The 20,386-nt window shown below is 37.8% G+C and overlaps 1 protein-coding gene across 11 annotated transcripts in view; it reads left to right on the forward strand.

Moving 5' to 3' along the window:
• Nucleotides 1-15,062, forward strand: part of ANKRD28 (ankyrin repeat domain 28) — a 112,305-nt gene extending 97,243 nt beyond the window's left edge. For 8 of the 11 annotated variants that reach the window (XM_006083672.3, XM_014450609.2, XM_014450613.2 and 5 more), the window contains 10 exons: nt 603-690; nt 930-1,047; nt 1,506-1,725; nt 5,808-5,895; nt 5,982-6,065; nt 6,683-6,828; nt 7,477-7,559; nt 7,986-8,068; nt 8,971-9,062; nt 11,786-15,062. In XM_006083672.3, coding sequence (XP_006083734.1) covers nt 603-690; nt 930-1,047; nt 1,506-1,725; nt 5,808-5,895; nt 5,982-6,065; nt 6,683-6,828; nt 7,477-7,559; nt 7,986-8,068; nt 8,971-9,062; nt 11,786-12,072 — 1,289 coding nt within the window. In that variant the 3' untranslated portion in view covers nt 12,073-15,062. Of the gene's footprint in view, nt 1-602; nt 691-929; nt 1,048-1,505; nt 1,726-5,807; nt 5,896-5,981; nt 6,066-6,682; nt 6,829-7,411; nt 7,560-7,985; nt 8,069-8,970; nt 9,063-11,785 lie in introns of those variants that run through there. The other 3 variants (XR_002827968.1, XM_014450617.2, XM_023749496.1) reach the window with 3 other exon arrangements.
• The last annotated feature ends 5,324 nt before the right edge of the window (nt 15,063-20,386 follow it).

Below are 20,386 nucleotides of genomic sequence, written 5' to 3' on the forward strand. Positions count from 1 at the left end.
GCTGCCCGCACCCCCTTTGGTGTGGGGGTCCCCACTGGGGTGCCTGGCCAGTCTGGATGAGGGGCTGAGGGCCGTTTTCAGGCTGGCAGGTAACTGAAGCTCCCAGCCTCTCCTTTTTTTCTTTTTTTTTTATTCTGGGATTTATTTACTTTCTATGGCTGTCACTGGAGCTGAGAGCCGGCTTTAGCTCTGAGGCCGGCTCCAGCTTGAGGCCTCGGCTGCTGAAAGCAGATATCTGGGCTTTGTTTAGCTTCTATAATTGAAACTCTGTTGCCATCACTGCCGCTCTAAGCTCTGAGCCCGCTGCCGGCTGAAAGCAGGTTTCTGGAGCTTGTTTAGCTTCTATAATTGCAACATTGTTGTATCTGGAGCTCAGAGCTGGGCTGCCGCAGGCCGGGAACCTTGGCTTCCTCCGTCAGTGGAGCAAGCAAGCCTCCTGTTCGCTTTAGCTGCCTGGCTGCCGGCCGCCATCTTGGTTGGCTGTTAATTTGCATATCCTGCTGATTAGCCCATGGGAAGTGTTCAGGGGTATGGTCAATTTGCATGTTTCTCTTTTATTAGATAGGATATAATTACTGAAATGTTTAATTATCACTTTACAGCAACAAATGGTCATTCAGAATGCTTACGACTACTAATAGGAAATGCAGAACCACAGAATGCTGTAGACATTCAAGATGGAAATGGACAGTAAGTTTTAATAATGTTCAAATTATTTTTAGGATGTTTGTTAATCTTTATGCTTTTGCCCCTATTTTAGTAAGCCTGTCATAATATGTAACTGAGTAACATCAAATATAGTTTTTTAAATTAACTATGCTTTAAAGTTGCATCACGAAAAGGCACGTTTAGAAAACAGGCATGTGCGCTGTTTTTCATGGAGTGGAGTCCTAACTGGTAACACTGAACCTGTTCCTATTGTTGCTCAGGACTCCTCTGATGCTGTCTGTTCTCAATGGGCACACAGACTGTGTTTACTCACTGCTAAACAAAGGAGCAAACGTAGATGCCAAAGATAAGTGGGGAAGGACAGCATTGCATAGAGGGGTAAGCAAAAATAATCCCATTTCATTTCGAATTGTTTTTATAATCTCATTTTGCCTAAACTGAACTAGGCTGTTTATTTTTCATCATTAAATTTTTACCAAATAATCTTTACTCTTTTCCTTCAGTATTGTTTTTGAATGCTAATTTATCACAACTATTTTCTTAAACATTTCTACCTTAACTTTTTCACCTTGAAACGTCATTATTTTTATTGAATTATAAGTTCCTCTTCCTGTTTTTCATGCTATTTAAATCATGATAAAGTTACTGCTTTAACTGACTCTTTAAGTCACTTCCAGTAAAAATACTGAGTTATTCAAAAATGATAAATGCATTGTGAAAGGATATGAGGAATATGGACTTTAAAAATATGAAATGTAAAAATTTTAATTAGCTATAATTGGCATGTAATACCCAACATAATATATTCAACTATATGCAAACAATCTTTCTTTCAGGCAGTTACAGGCCATGAAGAATGTGTAGATGCATTGCTTCAACATGGTGCTAAGTGCTTATTTCGGGATAGTAGAGGGCGGACACCTATCCACTTGTCAGCTGCCTGTGGACACATTGGTGTTCTGGGAGCCCTTTTGCACTCAGCAGCATCTGTGGATGCAAATCCAGCCATAGCCGACAATCATGGATATACAGCACTTCACTGGGCTTGCTATAACGGTTAAGTATACAGATACAAACTTACATTAAATGCCTGTTATGTGCCAAACAGGGACAGCTAACTAGCATTTGAGATTCCTGAAAATGACATATTTATAAGGAAGATTTAAAGTTTAAGATAAGTAGGAAGCCTAGGAACAATTTACTATGTAGTCATAACGTACTCCAGCTCCTTATTTTGTTAAAGCCAAGACAGTAATGGTCAAAGATGTTTTGACATAAGCTATCGCCAAGTTTGAAATTTTTCTGAGACCTTTGCTTCAGGTATTTGCATTTTAAGATACTTTTATAATATTATTTCCAGTGTCTTTTATGTAGTATGCTTGTATTTTAATTATGTTCTTTTACTTTCTAAATGTACTTATTTTAGGGAAAAACTGACTAAGGTAGGAGAAAAATGAAAATGCATCACATTCTAAACTGAAATTGTGTATTTTTGTGAGCATATTCTTAACATCCTCACATCAACAGTACATGTATGCTCAAAATTTTAAGGGAATAAAATTCTAGCAGATCATAGAAGTAGAACCTTTCATGGTTAACTTAACTTTGATGCATGGTTAGAACAGACTTACCTTTAACTTTCAAGGGACTAACAGTCTCAGTTAGTCCTTTTACAGGCAGGCTAATTAAAGGTTCTCAGAGAAGGATAAAGCAATTTTTTAAGTTATAGATGTTTAAAATAGAGTTTAGCTTGTGAGTTTTCACTAATTAAAATAATGTAAGTAATGAAGCATATTGAGACGTGTTAATTTTTTCCTTGTGTAGGGGCATATATTTGACCATCTTAGAAAACACTCAGGTACATTGTGTGCAGTAGGAACATAAATCGTGTCAGAGTTTGGGCTTAGGCAGATTGGGGCGTGAATTTCAGTGTACCGGTAGCATTCAGATTAAAGTTAGCTGTGAGAGTGTATCTACAAAACTATTTCACAGTTCTAACAACTTTTTCTCAAAAGGTAGAGAAAATATAAATTTCCTCTTTATGTAATGTTAACATGATGAAAGAAGAGAAGTCTGAATCTTGCAAAATTCTAGTTTGTTTTCATAAGCATCTTCTAGATACAATATTTTGGTTTTCATATTAACAATTCTTGTGTGAGAATTCTATTCTTTTACTATGAGAAAGTTTTGGTCTCTTCTTGAGGATTATTCTGTGATGACCATTGGTCATCCTTCAATTCTGAGTACTGATGGCACCATAAAAAAAACTTAAATAATTAAATGTATTGCTAGTTGAAAAGTTTTGTCAGTTTCATTTTCTACTACCTTCGATCCTTAGCCAGCACAGCTTGGAATCCTATAAAGCCTTTGGGTTTCAACCTCTCTTTTTCCCTTTTCAACTTACTAAAGTTGGTATTTCATGAGTATAGTGAAGTAACCAAAGATTAGTCTTAAGTCAAAGAAGTTACTATATTTTGCCATTGAAATTTGATTTGTTTTTATAATGTATCTTGAAGATACTTTACAAGTATAAGGAAAACCAAAAACGTAATATGGTAGTAAAACATCTGCAGATGTGAAATTTATTTATTTAAGAAGTCTGAGATAAAACTAGTCTGAAGCAGACGTTTATTGCTTTTTTTTATGTATCAGTGAGAATTAACATTGGAAGAACCACAAAATAAGGTATTTTTCCTCAGATAAAGAACATTTAGTTATAAATAAATTGCTGTAACTGTTTTTTGGGGAGTTGCTATCCATAATAATATGCAGGTCTTTATGCAAAACACTGTTTCCTTAAAGTGAGTTTCTACTCTATCACTACTGAATTTAGACTCTCTAAGCCAGCGGTTCTCAACCTGTGGGTCGCGACCCCTGAAAATACATCCTGCATATTAGATATTTACATTACAATTCATAACAGTAGCAAAATTACAGTTATGAAGTAGCAACGAAAATAATTTGATGATTGGGGGTCACCACAACATGAGGAACTGTATTAAAGGGTTGCGGCATTAGGAAGGTTGAGAACCACTGCAAGCACTTGTGTACCAGTGTAAGAGAAAATTTTGCATGAACTACTTGCCTGGTTGCCATTTAAAGATCGTAACAGATGTGTCTAATTTCCAGACTGTAGCAAGATTGTGATGTTTCTGAATTGAGCTGGAAGACATTAGTGTTGGCTATATGCAATAAGAGACTATAATACAGCCTAAAATTAATACCATATTTATAGCCAAATGCCTGTTTTGTAATTTGGCATTCTGAGAATAGAGTGTATGAAATGGTTTTACTTTGACTGGTAATTATTGTACAGCTGAAAAGAAAATTGGAAGCACTCCCCACTCCAACAGAACAGAAAACATTGTTTCCTTCAAAATTGAAATGGAATGGCAGCAAAGTTTTATAAAAGAACTGGTTATACATACTACACTTTAAAGTTCAGATTTTCAATTTATGTAGTCATTTTAATCACAGAACTTAAGAGAATTTACATTATCTCATTTTCTCTTAAAAATGTATCAATTTTTATGAAACTGAACATCCTCAGAATATCCCTCAGAAATATGAAGAAATCAATTTTATCATTCCTTCGTAAACTAAGGCACAAGTGATGAGTTTTTCAACTTGATATGACCCAGTACTAATGTATTTTAAAATAATAAATATATTGCATATTAATAACATTTTTATGAAAAAATAACTATTTACCAAAACAAACAACAAAAATTTAGTGAGAAGAGTGGAAAGCTTTTTTAGTGGCTAGTTTAAGAAAAGACTAATTTGGAATCAACCCAGACTTCCCCAGACCAACCTTGAGAACTGGTATACCAGGAAAATAAGACTCTTAAATCAATACTGGACAACTTTCTATGGTTAATGTTTTGTAATGAGTTAACATTTGGAGAGAGAGAATTAAAGTAGAGTTTCTCAATCTCAGCATTGCTCACATTTTGGGCCAAATAATTCTTTGTTGTGAGAGACTGTCACATGCAGTGTAAGATATTCAGCAGCCTCCCTGGCTTCTACCGCCCTAAATGCCAGTAGCATCCCTTACCCCATCTCCAGGTGTGATAGCCAAATAGATCTCCAGACATGGAGGGGCAAATGGCTCCAGGTGAGAACCATTGGATTAGAGAAAAGAACCAACACAGTTAAAAGTTTTCAAGAACTTTCTTTTCGTGGTAAAAATGATTATAGGATAAAGAAAGTTGAGCTGTTTGAGAATGTTAGAGTAATTTAAAAAGAAAAATTTAGTATTACTATGTTAGCCAGATATTAACCAAGGAAATAAAAAGGCGATGGAAGAATATAATTTATTCCTAAATCAGATACCAGATGACTAATAAAATAAAAGAAGCAACAAATGTTCATTTCATTTGCAGCAATTAGTACAGCAATTATGGTAATTTCCTAAAACCCTGGCTTTGAAAATTAGGTTAAGGTTTGGGTTTTTCCTTGTTTCCAAAGTTGCTATTAAGTAAGAAACAAGTTGCAGAACTAAACATCCCATTTATGTAAAAATTAAAAAGGATGTATGTGTTAGTGTGCATGCAGTAGTATATGCCTAGAGAGTTTCTGGAACTGTTAAGGTAACAGTGACTACAGTCTATCCCAGTGATGGCGAACCTATGACACGCGTGTCAGAGGTGACACGCGAACTCATTTTTTTGGTTGATTTTTCTTTTTTAAATGGCATTTAAATATATAAAATAAATATCAAAAATATAAGTCTTTGTTTTACTATGGTTGCAAATATCAAAAAATTTCTATATGTGACACGGCACCAGAGTTAAGTTAGGGTTTTTCAAAATGCTGACACGCCGAGCTCAAAAGGTTCGCCATCACTGGTCTAGAGACTGAACTGGAAGAAATCTCCCCCCACAGACAAAATAAATACTTGCTGTGTCAGTAATAAACTCCAATAAAATTATTACAAAAAGCTACTGTACTTAGGTCTTGAGGTTGTACTTTGAATTCCAAAGCTCCTAAAAATGTGATGTTTAACAGGTTCAGTGGACTGTTTATTTTTAATCCATGTAAATTTTTTTCTTATTTGTGTGAGGATGTGTGGGTGTATGTGGGCACATTAGTATTTTAGGGAGATTTTAATATCTGATTCTTGCTTATTTATTTAGGTCACGAGACATGTGTAGAACTTCTTTTAGAACAGGACGTTTTCCAGAAGATAGAAGGAAATGCTTTCAGTCCATTGCATTGTGCTGTGTAAGTAAAAACAGAATGAATCAAACGTGGTTTGGCTAAGAAATACACCGTAGCTGTGAGAGTGATCACCTCCTTACCTTACACAGGATAAATGACAACGAAGGTGCTGCTGAAATGCTCATTGATACATTGGGTGCCAGCATCGTGAATGCCACAGATTCAAAAGGAAGGTAGGGATTCAGCTGTGTAGGAAATTGTTTTACTTTCCATAGGAGAAAAAAAAATTTAGTTACAACATTAGCTAAATTATTAAGTTGATTTTTATATTTGCAACTATGAAGTGCTATAAAATCTTAATTATGTTCTCATTGTAGAAGACATTTTTATTATGATTTTTAGCCCGTCTTTTTCTTTTTTAAAACTTGTAATATGTAAAGATTTCCCCCTTTTTTTAAAGAGGTATGTTTGTTACCCAACGAATATTGTTAGTAAAGTTGACATCTTTCTATATAGAAATAAAGGCTGGAAGAGAGTCCAACAGTTGTAATAGATGGCAGTATTTGAGTCAGGGTTGATTTATTTCAATATATCTTTTAATGATACAACATTATTATAGCAATTTTATAATGTATTCTTATTTATATTAGTTTGATTAAGGGTATTTTATGTTATCAGAAATAAATTTTTGTGGCAGAAGTTAGTCCTCTTAGTATCTAGGCAATGCTTTTACAGCATAATCTGTAAACCCTTGAAAATTACTTGTCATAAATTAAGGAATTGTTTTTTGGTTTTTTTTAGTATATGGCATGTAGATTTAGTCAAGTCTCTCCACTTCTCTGCATTGCAGAACTCCTCTCCATGCAGCCGCCTTTACAGACCATGTGGAATGTTTACAGCTGTTGCTCAGCCATAATGCTCAAGTCAATTCTGTGGACTCTTCTGGGAAAACACCTCTCATGATGGCTGCAGAAAACGGACAAACAAACACAGTTGGTAAAGAAACTGGTTAAGGCTTTTATTATTCTAAATATTTATATTGCTTATGTAGAACTTCAATCCTAAGCCCTCTGACACTAGTTCATAGAATTTTCCACTAGTTAGTTACCCCACCACTCCTGAGATTTAAAACCTTTTACCTGCTTACAACACACATTTTTATTCAGGGCCCAAATGTTTTCTTTCGCCCTTACTGAGTGAATAGTCCGCTCCCAGCGAGGCAGTATAAGATAAGGGTTCAGAAACTGGCTAGGGGGCCAGAGTGACCGAATGTGAGTCCTCGGTCTGCCAACTAAGTGACCTTATGCCTTCGTTTTTTAATTTATAAAGTGAGAAAAATAACAGTACCTACTTTATAGGGTTGTTGTGAGAGTTAAATAAGGTATTATTATTCCAGAGCACTTAGAACAGTATTTGAAATTTAGCACTCACAAAATAAATGTTAGTTGCTGTTGTTAGGGTCTTTGACTTACACAACAGCAAGACAATATAGTATGTATGTTTTATATTACAATATTTTTCTTGTACTTACGTTTTTGCTAGCGGTATGTTTTTGCTTTGTATCTTCATTTCTCTACAGTGAGTTAGTAGTGATCTAAGGTATATGTTCATAAACATAAGAATTGATGCAGTTTTTCCTCCCAGAGATGCTGGTTAGCAGTGCTAGTGCAGATCTGACTTTACAAGACAACAGTAAAAACACCGCCCTCCATTTGGCTTGCAGCAAGGTATGTACACATTTTAAGGGCATGTTTTCATTGTTAATATCAACAGTAGCATTTAAAATTTTTCCATTTCACCAAAATGAACAGAGTCAGGGACCAAACCTCTCAAATGATCATTTGCAACAGATTTCTTGAAAAAAAGTACTGACATGTTAGGCACCATGGTGTATGAAAGTCTCCAGTAAGCCAAACAAGTTTTAGAGCACAAGCCTAAACATAATTATTGTCTTTCTTTAACCTTTCTAATCTTAAATATTCTTGTCCTCTCCCCCAACCTCATTCCATCAACACTTTTGGACAAATATTTAAGGTGTTAACCAAGAAAACTCATGGCATATGTATTATATGGACCAGGGTTGGGTGTATTGAGTGAATTAATTTATATTTAATGGTACCCAAATTCTTAAGAGTTATTTTCCATAATTTTAGGGTCATGAAACTAGTGCCTTGTTAATACTGGAAAAGATAACAGATAGAAACCTCATCAATGCAACCAATGCAGCCTTGCAAACGTAAGTATTTTGCGTCTCGTATAAACCTTATTACCTATCATTGTAAATGGGGTATTTTTCTAACATGGGGCCATTGGAATCAGTCACAATCAGCTTATAATTGACAAAACTCATTTCTATAATCATAACAATTAAAAGGTATATTACTGAAAAAGCTTTTGAACTTGAAACTTTATTATTGAAAGTAATGTTTTTTCTTAATTCAATTTTATGGAGGAAATGGAAACCCCCCTAGAATAATACATTATTCAACACCAGCACTAAATGAGGTAAAAAGTTTTCTATGTGTGTATAAGCTAAAGAGATTTCAGAAAGAATCAAGTTCTTAATGTGAGTAGTCAGCCTCTAGGTGACTGCTTAGATCTTAACTGGACATCTCCCATTGTCCTCTCCCAATTTCCATTGGCTATTCTACTCTGAGGCTTGGTATAGAGAAAAATCTATGATACTCATTCCCATTCATGTAGCAATTAGATCCTTTGAGGGTCCAAAAATTAGTCATGGAATCTGTAAACTGTTTTCAAGGCGTATTGGAATTTGTGCTATTGCAATTTATGGTTTTTATTGTATAGTCTATTATACCTGTTTGCCAACCTCATTTTTTAAAGCAACAACTTAAAATGCAATTTAGTTAGTAAAATCTTTTTAAACATTAGTCTTAGAAGGAAACTAACAAAAGCGTTTAGTGAAGACAAGATCCTTGCTAACATGACCCAGTGCTGAACTTACGCGTATTGTCAAGGTGCACGGCACATGGGCTCTGCTGTCCCTCACATCCATCTTCATTGCTGCTGGGACTGGGTGCCTCAAGTTTATAATGTGTGTGTTGTTTGTGTGCAAGTGTGCGTAGGCATGCACATATATACATGTACAATTTCTCTCCCCCCCACCCCCACCCCCAGACCTCTGCATGTTGCTGCCCGAAATGGGCTAACAATGGTGGTTCAGGAACTTTTGGGCAAAGGAGCAAGTGTGCTTGCAGTAGATGAAAATGGTAAGTAGATTCTGCATTTTCTTTACTTAACCTATATCTTACTAGGAGCTCTTATCTTTTTTTTTTATTATTGATTTTTCACAAAGAGGATGGGAGAGGGATAGAGAGTTAGAAACATCGATGAGAGAGAAACATCGATCAGCTGCCTCCTGCACACCTCCTACTGGGGATGTGCCCGCAACCAAGGTACATGCCCTTAGCCGGAATCGAACCTGGGACCTTTCAGTCCGCAGGCCGATGCTCTATCCACTGAGCCAAACCGGTTAGGGCAGAGCTCTTATCTTTTGATAATCCATATTTGAAGTAAACTTGGATATTTTTTATTAGTCAAAGAGGAGAGCTGAAATTAATATTGAATGGTAGTTACTTTGTGGCAAAGGAAATAAGGGCAAGACAAACAAGAAAAGTTCATCTAACAGATTAGCTGAATTTCACATATCCATCAATTAAACCAGAATTAGTGTTTATTAACTTTGGTTTGGTATTACCATCTTTTTTATCTTAGTATTGAAAAAATTTGTCAACAAATATTTATCAAGGCTATTACTTCATTGCCAGGTTCTTAATCTTTCATTAATCCCACTACTTCTACCAGCTACTGCCATATATCTCTGTCCCTCTTTGCAGCAGAATTACTCAAGTTGGCTGTCCTCTGTTTCCAATGCTTCTCTTCTTTCATTCTTTCTTAAATCTCCTCCAGTCAAGATCACCAGTGATCCCCACGATGTTGAGAATCAGTTGTTAGTTCTCATTTAACTTGATGTATCAAGTTTTAACTGGGGATGTGAAAGTTGCAGTCTTGCATAGCAAGTGTCCAATATTTTTCCCAAATAATCTTCATGTTTTCTTTTATGCTGCTCACTGCTAATCGGATAAGTTGGTGCAGATCACTTTAGGACAGGATAAGAGGGAGAGTCATAGTGAGTATCTGTGATTTGATTACAGTTCCCTTATTTAGGTGAACACTCCATTCACACATACTACTTCTTTGAATTCATAACAGGTTAAGGGTTTGTAACTCACTATTTGGGTGGTTAGATTAATTAACCAAATTCACTGGAACTGAAAATTGTTTGTTTCTTATTCTATTTTTTTTTATTGAGGTACACTTGACATGCAACATGATATCAATTTCAGGTATATTCTTTCTCTGATAAACTTCCTTCATTTGTCTTTCAGGCCTCCAGACTTTCTTGGTTTTCCTCTGTGTTACTAATTATTCTTCTTAATTTGTTTTGCAACCTTTCTCCCTCTTCTGTACAACTCTTTAATTTTGGTAGGCTCTAGGACTCAATGCTTGGTTCTTTTTGTTTCCCTACCTGTATTCACTCCTTCGGTGATCTCATTTAGTCCCTTGGTCCTAAATACTACCTGTGCTGAGAAGTCCTAAATTTATATCTCCAGCCCAGACTTCTCATGATCTCCATATTCACAGATCCAGTGGCCTAATTGACAGTACCACATGGAGGTCTAATAAACAACTCAAACATGACATGTCCATAACTGAACTGCAGATCCTTTCTCTCCTCCCCCTGCTGTCCTGATCTCAGTTGATGACAATTCCCATCCTTATAGTTGCTCGGAGCAATAACCTGGAGTATTCCTTACCTCCTCTCTCTCTCTCACCCAATGTACAATCCATCAACAAAGTATGTCCATGCTCACTTTATACTTCTCTACGCCTACCACCCTGGCCTGGATCCTTTTAAAAAATGTTAGAAGATATTCCTCCAAATCTCAGTTTCCTTATAATCCTTATAATGATCTACAAGGCCCTACATGATTGGTTTGCTACTCTGTTCCTCTCTAATCTTATCTCCAGCTCTTCCTTCTCTCTATTCTGCCATGCCAGCCCCTTCTCCCCACGGATGTATAGGGGTCATGATCTTTGTTCTGGCTGTTTCCTCTGCCTGGAACACTCTGTCCCTAAGCAGTCTTTGGCTGAATCCTTCACCTGTTTCAACTCTTAGCTCAAATGTCACCTTCTCAATGAAGCCTATCATGACTACCCTATTTGTACTACATCTGCTGCATACCCCCACCACAGCTTTCTCAGTCCTCAGTCTTATTTCCGCAGAGCTTATCTTCTAACAGCGATTTTCAACTGGTGTGCCCCAAGAATATTTAAAACATGCAATACTTGACTATTTAGTCAGGGGCACTGACCTCTTTTCCCTTAGATTGTCAAATAAAAAAATGACGACAGCCAACACAACAATAGCCATCCAGTGTGAATGAATCAAAATTATAACTATAGTTTCTTGTCAGATCAGCCAAAATATATATTTTTGGTGTGCCATAGAATTTTAGTAATTCATTTGTGTGTGCCTTGAGATGAAAAAGGTTGAAAATTGCTGTTCTAACATATCGTTTACTTTTGTAAATGATAGTTTACTTTTTTTATGTCAATTGTGTGTCTACTCTATCCCAATATCTTCTATGAATTCAGATGGCTGTGGATACATTGTGATATCTTGGGGGAATCATCCATCCCTGGGCCTCAGTTTCCTCTTCTATAATGTAGTCTATAAAGTCTTCTGCCCTAGATTTCTATGACTTTTCTACATATTGGTAATTTCTGAATCATTTTAATGAAACCAATTCAGTATAAGACAAGTAATTGAAAACATATCTAAAGATGAAGGCCTTTAGGCTTATTTCCTTATATTAGCTAAGTGAGTCTCGGGATGTTTAACTTTTTTAAATCTTATCTTTAATTCTAGGCTATACCCCAGCTTTGGCCTGTGCTCCCAATAAGGATGTGGCTGATTGCCTAGCTCTCATTTTGGCCACCATGATGCCTGTCTCATCAAGTAGCCCTTTATCATCCCTGTCATTCAATGCCATTAATCGTTACACCAACACCTCAAAAGCAGTCAGCTTTGAAGCCTTGCCTATCATGAGGAATGAACCTAGCTCCTATTGCAGTTTCAACAACATTAGCGGGGAGCCGGAGTACTTATACGCCGACGTGGACGAGCTCAATGACTCCGATTCAGAGACCTACTGAGAGGCTCAGCCGTGTCTAAGGAGAGAGTTCTGACACTAACACTTCAAACTGTGCTTTTCAGGAAAAGGGCACTTTCTTATTCACATACAAACTCAACCTAAGAGGAAAGATCGCAGAGTGAGTGAATATAAGAAATGTGACGACATTAGGAAGAAGACTTTTAAAGGCAAGTTTTGCAAAAGGAGCCTAGAGTCTTGAAATAGACTTGACCAGAGGAAAATACTTTGGTGTCAGATTGCTTTGTGGAATTGTTTAATTTGGTTTTGCAGTGCCAGGAATAATTTGGGACACTGTGCACCCTAATCTGCTTACACAAGCAACACTATTATAAAAGAAGAGATAAGGACACTAGATTTAAATGTTATCAATAGAACTACAATTAAATTTAAGGGCAATAAAAGTTTGGTACAGTAGGCATTATGTGCACAGCAATTGCCAAAGGACCAAATAACTTAAAGGCTTTCTAGTAGAATGCCATTTGGTGGAAACTGGAGTAGGTGAAATGAAACATTATCTAAACCAAACTTTGATATTCTGAAAATGAAGCTGAGATTTGGTTTTAAATGTTGATTTTATTTTATTTTTTTTTTTAGAGAAAACATCTGAAAGCCTTTGAACCCTGTATAAACCATGAGAGAAAGCAGATGTATTTTTACATTTTTTCTTTTACATAAAATTTTTAAAATTCCAAGTTTTATAATATTAGAATTGAAAACCAGCTGACTGGGTGCAGTCAGGGTGAAAATACTTGTGATGCAGACATGAGATAGATTGGGGTCAAGTTACTGTTGCCCAGTTTTGAATGGTTTAGGTTTTAAATTGAACTATTTTTGTTTGAAAATGTAAAGAATTTCCTAGAAGAAAATTTCAGAAAATCCAAAATTAGGTTATTTTCACCCTATTGCAGCTAAGTGGTCCTGGGGGAGTTTTTGATCTCACTACTTTGGATGGTACACCTTCATCACTTGCTACTTTTGTGCCTCCATGTGGTTCGGGGAGTGTTTGTTGTCATTGTTTAGTGGAGAATCAAATCACTTGTTATTGATACATTAACATCATTAGGTCTCTCAGAAGTCATTTGCATATTGGGCAAGATTTAAAATACTAAAATCCTTAGGTCCTATTCAGATTTGTGGGAAAGAAGCAATTGCCTGCCAAATTGGAAAACTGCCTTTCAAATAACAGAGAGAGAGGGTGGAGGAAGAGAGGGCTGACATTTAGGCTTTTAAACAACAATTTACATGGTTCTGCGTTTACTGTAACTGTTGCTTTCCCAGTGAGAATGATTTCACACATGTAGGGGGTCTTACAGGTCTGGGTAAAGTTCCATACATTTTCACAAGATGATACCCAATTTCATTTATCTTTTTTGTATTGTAAAACTGGAAACTTTATGACACTGTAAATTATCAGCTGGTTTTTCTGAATATGAAGTGTGAAAACACAGAACAGTATTTTGATCTATTTGATAATTTTGTGGGGTTTTTGAAGAATTAATGAGCATGTACATAGAAATAGTGACTGCTTGAATACTGTACTTACTTGCACTCTTTCAGTACATCGAGATTCCTGTATATTTTAGAGTATAATAAAACACAGATGTGAGTTGTATTTAATGAATAATGTATTTGTATCTGTGCATATGACCTAAAAATCTATAAAATTTCTAGGGCATTGACTACTAGATTTTAAGCATTTTTTCTAAAATATTTACAGAAATTATAAATGTAATCTTCCATCTTTTCTTTATAATATAAAAAAGTCATAAAGGACCCTTCCTAATTATTAGTGGTAGGAAGGTGAATATGCATTTTAAAGACAGCAGACTACATTTTCTATTGTACCTTTTGAAAAAAGAAAAAAAAAAAACTCAAGAGGATTCTAAAAGTATACATATGTGTGCTTTCTCTTTCCTTTTAGGAATTCTCTTCTGAATTCCCTGAGGGAATTTTCTAGAATCTCAGAATTGAAAGAGACCTGAGGTTCATCCAGTCTAACCTCTTAACAAATGCAGGAGTCCCTTCTCCAAGGGTGATCTTTCCACCTTGAACACTTCCAGTGACTCTACCTCACCTCGCAGTCCATTCAGTTGTTGAGCAGCTCTAACTGTTAGCAAGGTCTTCCTTAGATGGAGCTGAAGCCTCCCTCCCGGTCACTTCTGTAACCTGGGCCGGGTCTGTCCTCCAAGAGAACACAGAACGTTGAAATGCTGATCCTCGTGCCCTCTGCCATGTCTTCTCTCTTTCAGGCTGTTTGACTCACCTGCGCTGATTTCCAGAAGGACTCGTTAGACACGCTGTTAGATCTTCCATATCTGGTGAAATCCAAGGTGTAACTATAAAGTAACAATCTGTTTTTAATTTATCCTCACACCTATCAGAACTTAGATCTTGCATCACTTTGTGTAAATGATGCTATTACTGAAAATATTGGTGAGGTGGTTCTTTGCATTGTTTGTCCACTAGGAAAACTATTTCATTGCTTTGTGATCCCATTTTGTGATAGTCTGTACCCCAGCTTGATCAACTGCTTCCTTTGGTCTGCACCTGATGAGGGGAAGCCCAAAGTGCTGTCCCAAGTAATATCCGAACAGCGTAAGTCATGTTGGAGTTAGTGCTTGGACAGTTTGAATGAATGAACACAGCACCACAGTAAGTTCCTTTATAGTTACACCTTGTATGTCGACAGCATTCAGGCCCTGCTCTGTAGTTGTTTATCCTTGCACAGAGCAGAAAAGCCTGTTTGCTTTTAACTTCTGCATGAAAGACAACATCCGAAATACCTGATGTGTATTTTCATAATACCAGCTTCTGCTCTGCAACTACTTTGGGAGAAATGGTGGTAACAGCAGATGGCCTCCTTTCACGAGACACTCGACTCAAACAGTGCCATTTAGTTCAGGAGATCTCTACGTGTAGCTGTCAATTAGGGGTTTAATTTGGCTTATATTGGAACCTTTTAAATGAAATAAAGTTTTCTAATGCAATAAATCAAGTGTCTTTCTTTTTTATATGCAAACTTCTTTTATCTTTTAATGTCTAATTAGTGTTCTGTTACAAGTTTTTATCTTTAGAAAACTTGATTTTTCAATAATGCTCTTTTGGAATTTAGATGAACCTATCTAAGTGGGTTTTTCATATATATTCATTCAACATATATTTATTGATTGCTTGCTTGCCATATACTTGAGGGTGAGAATGGGCAGAAAGTGACCTAGAAATGGTGGTCTTGTCCTCTAGGAGCTTATAATTTCGTCGTGGGAAGACAAATGCCTGAAAGTAGAAAGTATAGAAATATAATTGAAGTAAAAAGGCAGTACAAAGAACAGTCGCCTTTGGGAAGGAAGGTCAGAACAGGTTTTATGGAAGAGGTGGCATTTAGGCTGGACGGATAGGAACAAACACGATTTGAGCAGGTGGAGAGGGGCAAATGAAATCCTAGGTGAAAATGGTTGGTAGAGGGGGATAGATTGAAGCAGATATCAGCACTTAGCACTTCTGAGCATGAAAAGATCATAAAAACCTACAAAAGAGCTCATTATAAATATGTACAGGGATAAAAGTGAGAACAAGTACTACAAATAGGCTATCGGAGGAGCAGGCAAAGAGGACTTTAATAACCTGGCTCAGTATTATCTTATGCTGGTAATAACAAAATGCCTATTCAGTGTTTATCATGTACTAGATAGACAAGGTCGTAAGCACTTGAAATACATCTCTTAATCCACACAATGGTCCTATGAGGTAGGTACTATTAATAGCACCATTGAACAGATGCAGAAATGAGGCAGAGAGGTGACAGAACTTTTACCCAAGGTCTGTTGGCCAGTAAGTAATTCATGAAGCCTAGATTCAAGTCCAGGCAGTCATTTCCCCAGTCAGTGCTTTAACTACCTACTGACCTCTAATATGCTTTCTGGTCCCCGGTGAAATTGGTGATTTTGCAATTGGACCACATCATGGCTACTAAGTTATATAAGTTCCTTTCAGTTTTCTTCTCCTAGGTCACTAATTTTAGAAGAAACACAAATATGACCACAGCAGACGTCTGTTGAACACCTGCTCTGTAATGAACTGTGCTGGCTCTGCGCAGACAGCGATAAAGGAAGAGGTAACAAAATTTGCCTCGTGATGAAGCCTAAGAGGAGGACAGCAACACAATCATCCTGATACTCTTGCAGGTTGGCTGGCAAGCGTGGCGGGGTGATACTGCTTCAAACTGGAGCTCTGGCTGGGTTTGACTACTTGCTGTGAAGTAGGCTTGGGTCTTCTCCAACTAAAGTTGTCCAGAAGTTCTCAGAGGTGACGACAAGCACAAGAAGGCAAGGCTGAGCACACACACCCAGTTATGCCTCTGCATGTATCTCATGTGCTAATACTCTGTTGGCCAAAGCAAGTCACATGGTCAAGCCCAGCCTGGGAGGAATGGGGACCCTTGATCTGCCCATTGGGAAAGGATAGTTTGAGTCCAGTTTTCACAGTTCATTTAGCCCTGAAATGATAAGCCAACTAGCTTGCCATTGGTTTCCATTTATCCATGGGCATGGTTGGTAGTCTTTGCTTTCTGCCTGCTCCTTCCCTTCTTGTGGTACCCCTTCTGGGGTAGTGGTTCATTTGGTAAAACTGGGCAGCAAAAATGTGTTTTGAATTGGAAAGTTCTTCCTTGGCAGTGTGGAACTGATTGGTTAGGTGTTGGATTTGCTCTTTTCCGAAAGGGAAGAGCCAACCTTTTGCCTACCTGAAACTCCAGAAGAATATGGCACCATCCCTTCTCATCTTACTGTGACCATTCCTTCCAAATCAGCCTAACTTTTTTTTTTATTAGTTAAGGTATTACAAATGTGTCCTCAACCCCCCCCCCCCAACCTCCCCCCACACACACACACTCATGCTCCCATCCCCCTGTTTTCCATGTCCATTGGTTTGGCTTATATACGTGTATACAAGTCCTTCGGTTGATCTCTTCCCCTTACCCCCTCCCTCCCCTACTTCTGGGGATTGATAGCCTGATCGCAGCCTAACTTTTAATACAAAAAAAATGTTGGTGCCTAAAGTTCTCCACTATCTAGATTATTTACCATCTTACCCTCACCAGCACTTGTATAAGTCTCCATTCCCCTGCTTCATTCTTTTTGTGTTATTTTTTTCTCATTTCTTTGTGGTTTTTTCACTCTTCTGGCCTTTCTTATGATTATCTGTCATCTCTCTTAATTAGAATTAAAATACAGGCCTATTTAGACCTTCAGCAAACATTTCTTGGGTACAAACTCTGCAGCGAGCACTTTTTAAATACTGGAGCTACACCAGGGATATAATGATGAACCTTAAGAAGTCCCTGTCTTCGGGAAGCTTGTTTTAGTCAGGGAGACAGACAAGAAAGATCATATTATGACTGCTCTGCAGAAAAAGATTTGTGAGAATAGCTGGAGAGCTACTTGAGATTTTGATGTAGAGGGGATGGAGTGGGGGGGAGGGGTGTGGAGGCTAAAAGAATACCTTGCCCATTATGCGCTAGTGCAGCGGTTCTCAACCTGTGGGTCGCGACCCCTTTGGGGGTCTAACGATCCCTTCACAGGGGTCGCCTAAGACCATCGGAAAACACATATATAATTACATACTGTTTTTGTGATTAATCACTATGCTTTAATTATGTTCAATTTGTAACAATGAAAATACATCCTGCATATCAGATATTTACATTACGATTCATAACAGTAGCAAAATTACAGTTATGAAGTAGCAACGAAAATAATTTGATGGTTGGGGGTCACCACAACATGAGGAACTGTATTAAAGGGTTGCGGCATTAGGAAGGTTGAGAACACTGCGCTAGTGGATTGCACAAACAAAATTGTTGATATGAGACACCATAAGATTTTGCTGAAAAAGGTGAGAGAATGTGGAAGTAACATACTATTAAAAGCAAGAAAGGATAGAGATGTTAAGCTAATCCACAAAAGCAAATCTGAGAGTTCTGCTGAGGTTAAGCCAAAAGCATGTCATCAGTAAACCTGAAGACCACTTGTCATTTGAAGAGAGGGACTCTGGGTTGATAAATAGTGTTTCTTAGATGTCTGCTGGCTCAGCCATCCCCAGTCCATGGCGTGTAACTTGCTTTGCCTTCAGATAAAATTGAAGATGGTACAATGGAATCCCCTCAACCACTGAGCCATACCAGTCGGGCTAGGCGTGTATTTTTAACCATAAAATGTTTCAAAATGGTAATGACTTAATGTTTCAAAATGGCAAATGTTACTTGGATCTAATATTTTAAGCAATTCTTCCCACATACCCATTCAGCAGCCTTCCCTATCTGTACTACCTCTTTTGGGGTTCCTCCTCACAAATGGTAAACACTTATTAGCTTAGATTGCCCCCAAGTTTAGATGGCTGCAAAGGACAAGGAAATACAAAAGGAGATGTAAACGTATTACATATTTACCAGGGTAGATGCTACATTTCAAGGGAGGTCTATGGAAAAATTCAGTTTTGTTTAAAAGTCAATATTTGCTTATGGTATTGAATTTGAGAAAAGTTACTATAAAGTAAAAAAAAAGGCATGTGTCAATTTCACATTGAACATTCAGTGACATTTTTCTTATTACAAAGTAAAACATTATAGTAAAAAATTTAGAAAGATAAGCAAAAAGGGTAAAACAAAGCCATCCATCATTTTACCACTGAGATCACAAACACTAAAAGTGATTTTATTTTTCAAAATCTGTAACTGAACAGGAGCCATATTTTCTAAATGGGGTTATATTATAGTATTTATAGCTTGCTTTTTTACTTGCCATATTATAAAATTTTTTCCATGTCAACATATCTACATAAATACAAAGTAATAAATACACATGGTGTTTAATGGCTTCATCGTGTTGAAGATGCCCTCAACCTTATAACCTCGACTCAGGCACTTACTGAGAACATTCCAGGTGCCGAGAAAGTTGCTCAGTCTCAGCCCCAGTGGAATTCGCCACCTGAGGGAGAACTGGACACGAGGACAAATACATAGAACCCCACATGATTAGTGGAAGGCAGCAGAGCTGTGGAGTCCACCTGGGTGACTTTTGGCAAGTTACACAACCTCTCTGAGCTCTCATCAACCCTGTCAAATGCAGATGGGACCATTCCATGGTCTCGGTGAAGATGAGATGAGTCGATGCCCTCAAAGTGTTTAGAGGAAAGGGAGTGACACATAGTAAGTGATCAAAAAGCTATGCATGTACACACGGCCTGCGTTCAAAACCTGGCTCATATAAAGCTGAGTGGCCTTGGGCCAGTTTAGCTTCTCTGTGTCTTAGCTTCTTCATCTGTAAAATGGGAATAATAAAGATAACTCATAGTTATTGAAAAGATTATATGAGTCACTAGACCGGGCAATAGGAAGCACTCAATAAGTATAAATTGATATCAATATAGCAGCCTACTTTGAGTTAAAATTAAAATTAGACCATAGGCCTGGCGGGCGTGGCTCAGTGGTTGAACATCAAACCATGAACCTGGAGATCACAATTCGATTCTCAGGGCACATACCTGGTTGCAGGCTTGATCCCCAGTGAGGGGCTTGCAGAAGGCAGCTGATCAATGATTCTCTTTCATCATTGATGTTTCTATCTCTCCCTCTCCCTTCCTCTCTGATATCAGTAAAAACACAGTTGTTTTGTTTTTTTTTAATTAGCCCACTGATTCTTCTACACTCCTCCCACCAATGGGTGGGGTCTGTGTTTCCTCCCATAAACTATAGGTGGGCTCTGTAGCAACTTTACTAATAGTATATGGCAGAAGTGCCACTGTGCCCATCTCTGGCCCCAGCCATCTGGAGCTGGCAGCTTCCCCCTCCTGTCTCCTGTGACATTCTCTGGGAACCCTCAGATGTCCTGCTTGCAGTCTAACTGTTCTGAGACCATCTTGCTGGAGGGCCACATGGAGAGGCCCAGCAGAGCCTGTAGTGTGCCAGGCACGGGAGTGGGGAAACCGTCTCTGAAGTGGGTCCTGCAGCCCAGCCACTGCAGCTGGAGGAGCCAAGCCGCATAAGCGTGCCCTTCCCCCATTCCTGACCCACCCACTGACTCAGGAGCCGGCTAACGTGGTTATTTCAAGTCATTGAGTTTCAGAGTGGTCCCGTTACTTAGCAATAGATCATCACAACACTGATTATGAAAATCAAAACATTCAACCAATGAGGTGGGAAGGGAGAGGAGCCTCCAGCCTGGGGGAGAGATGATACATGTTACACATGAAGTCTTTGTTGTACAGTGTTCTATAAAAAGCGCTTCCCTGTCTGTGTGGTTGCTGTTTGCTTCCTTATTTAC

Source organism: Myotis lucifugus, unplaced genomic scaffold (assembly GCF_000147115.1).
Source record: "Myotis lucifugus unplaced genomic scaffold, Myoluc2.0 scaffold_8, whole genome shotgun sequence".
NCBI classification, from domain to species: Eukaryota; Metazoa; Chordata; class Mammalia; order Chiroptera; family Vespertilionidae; genus Myotis; species Myotis lucifugus.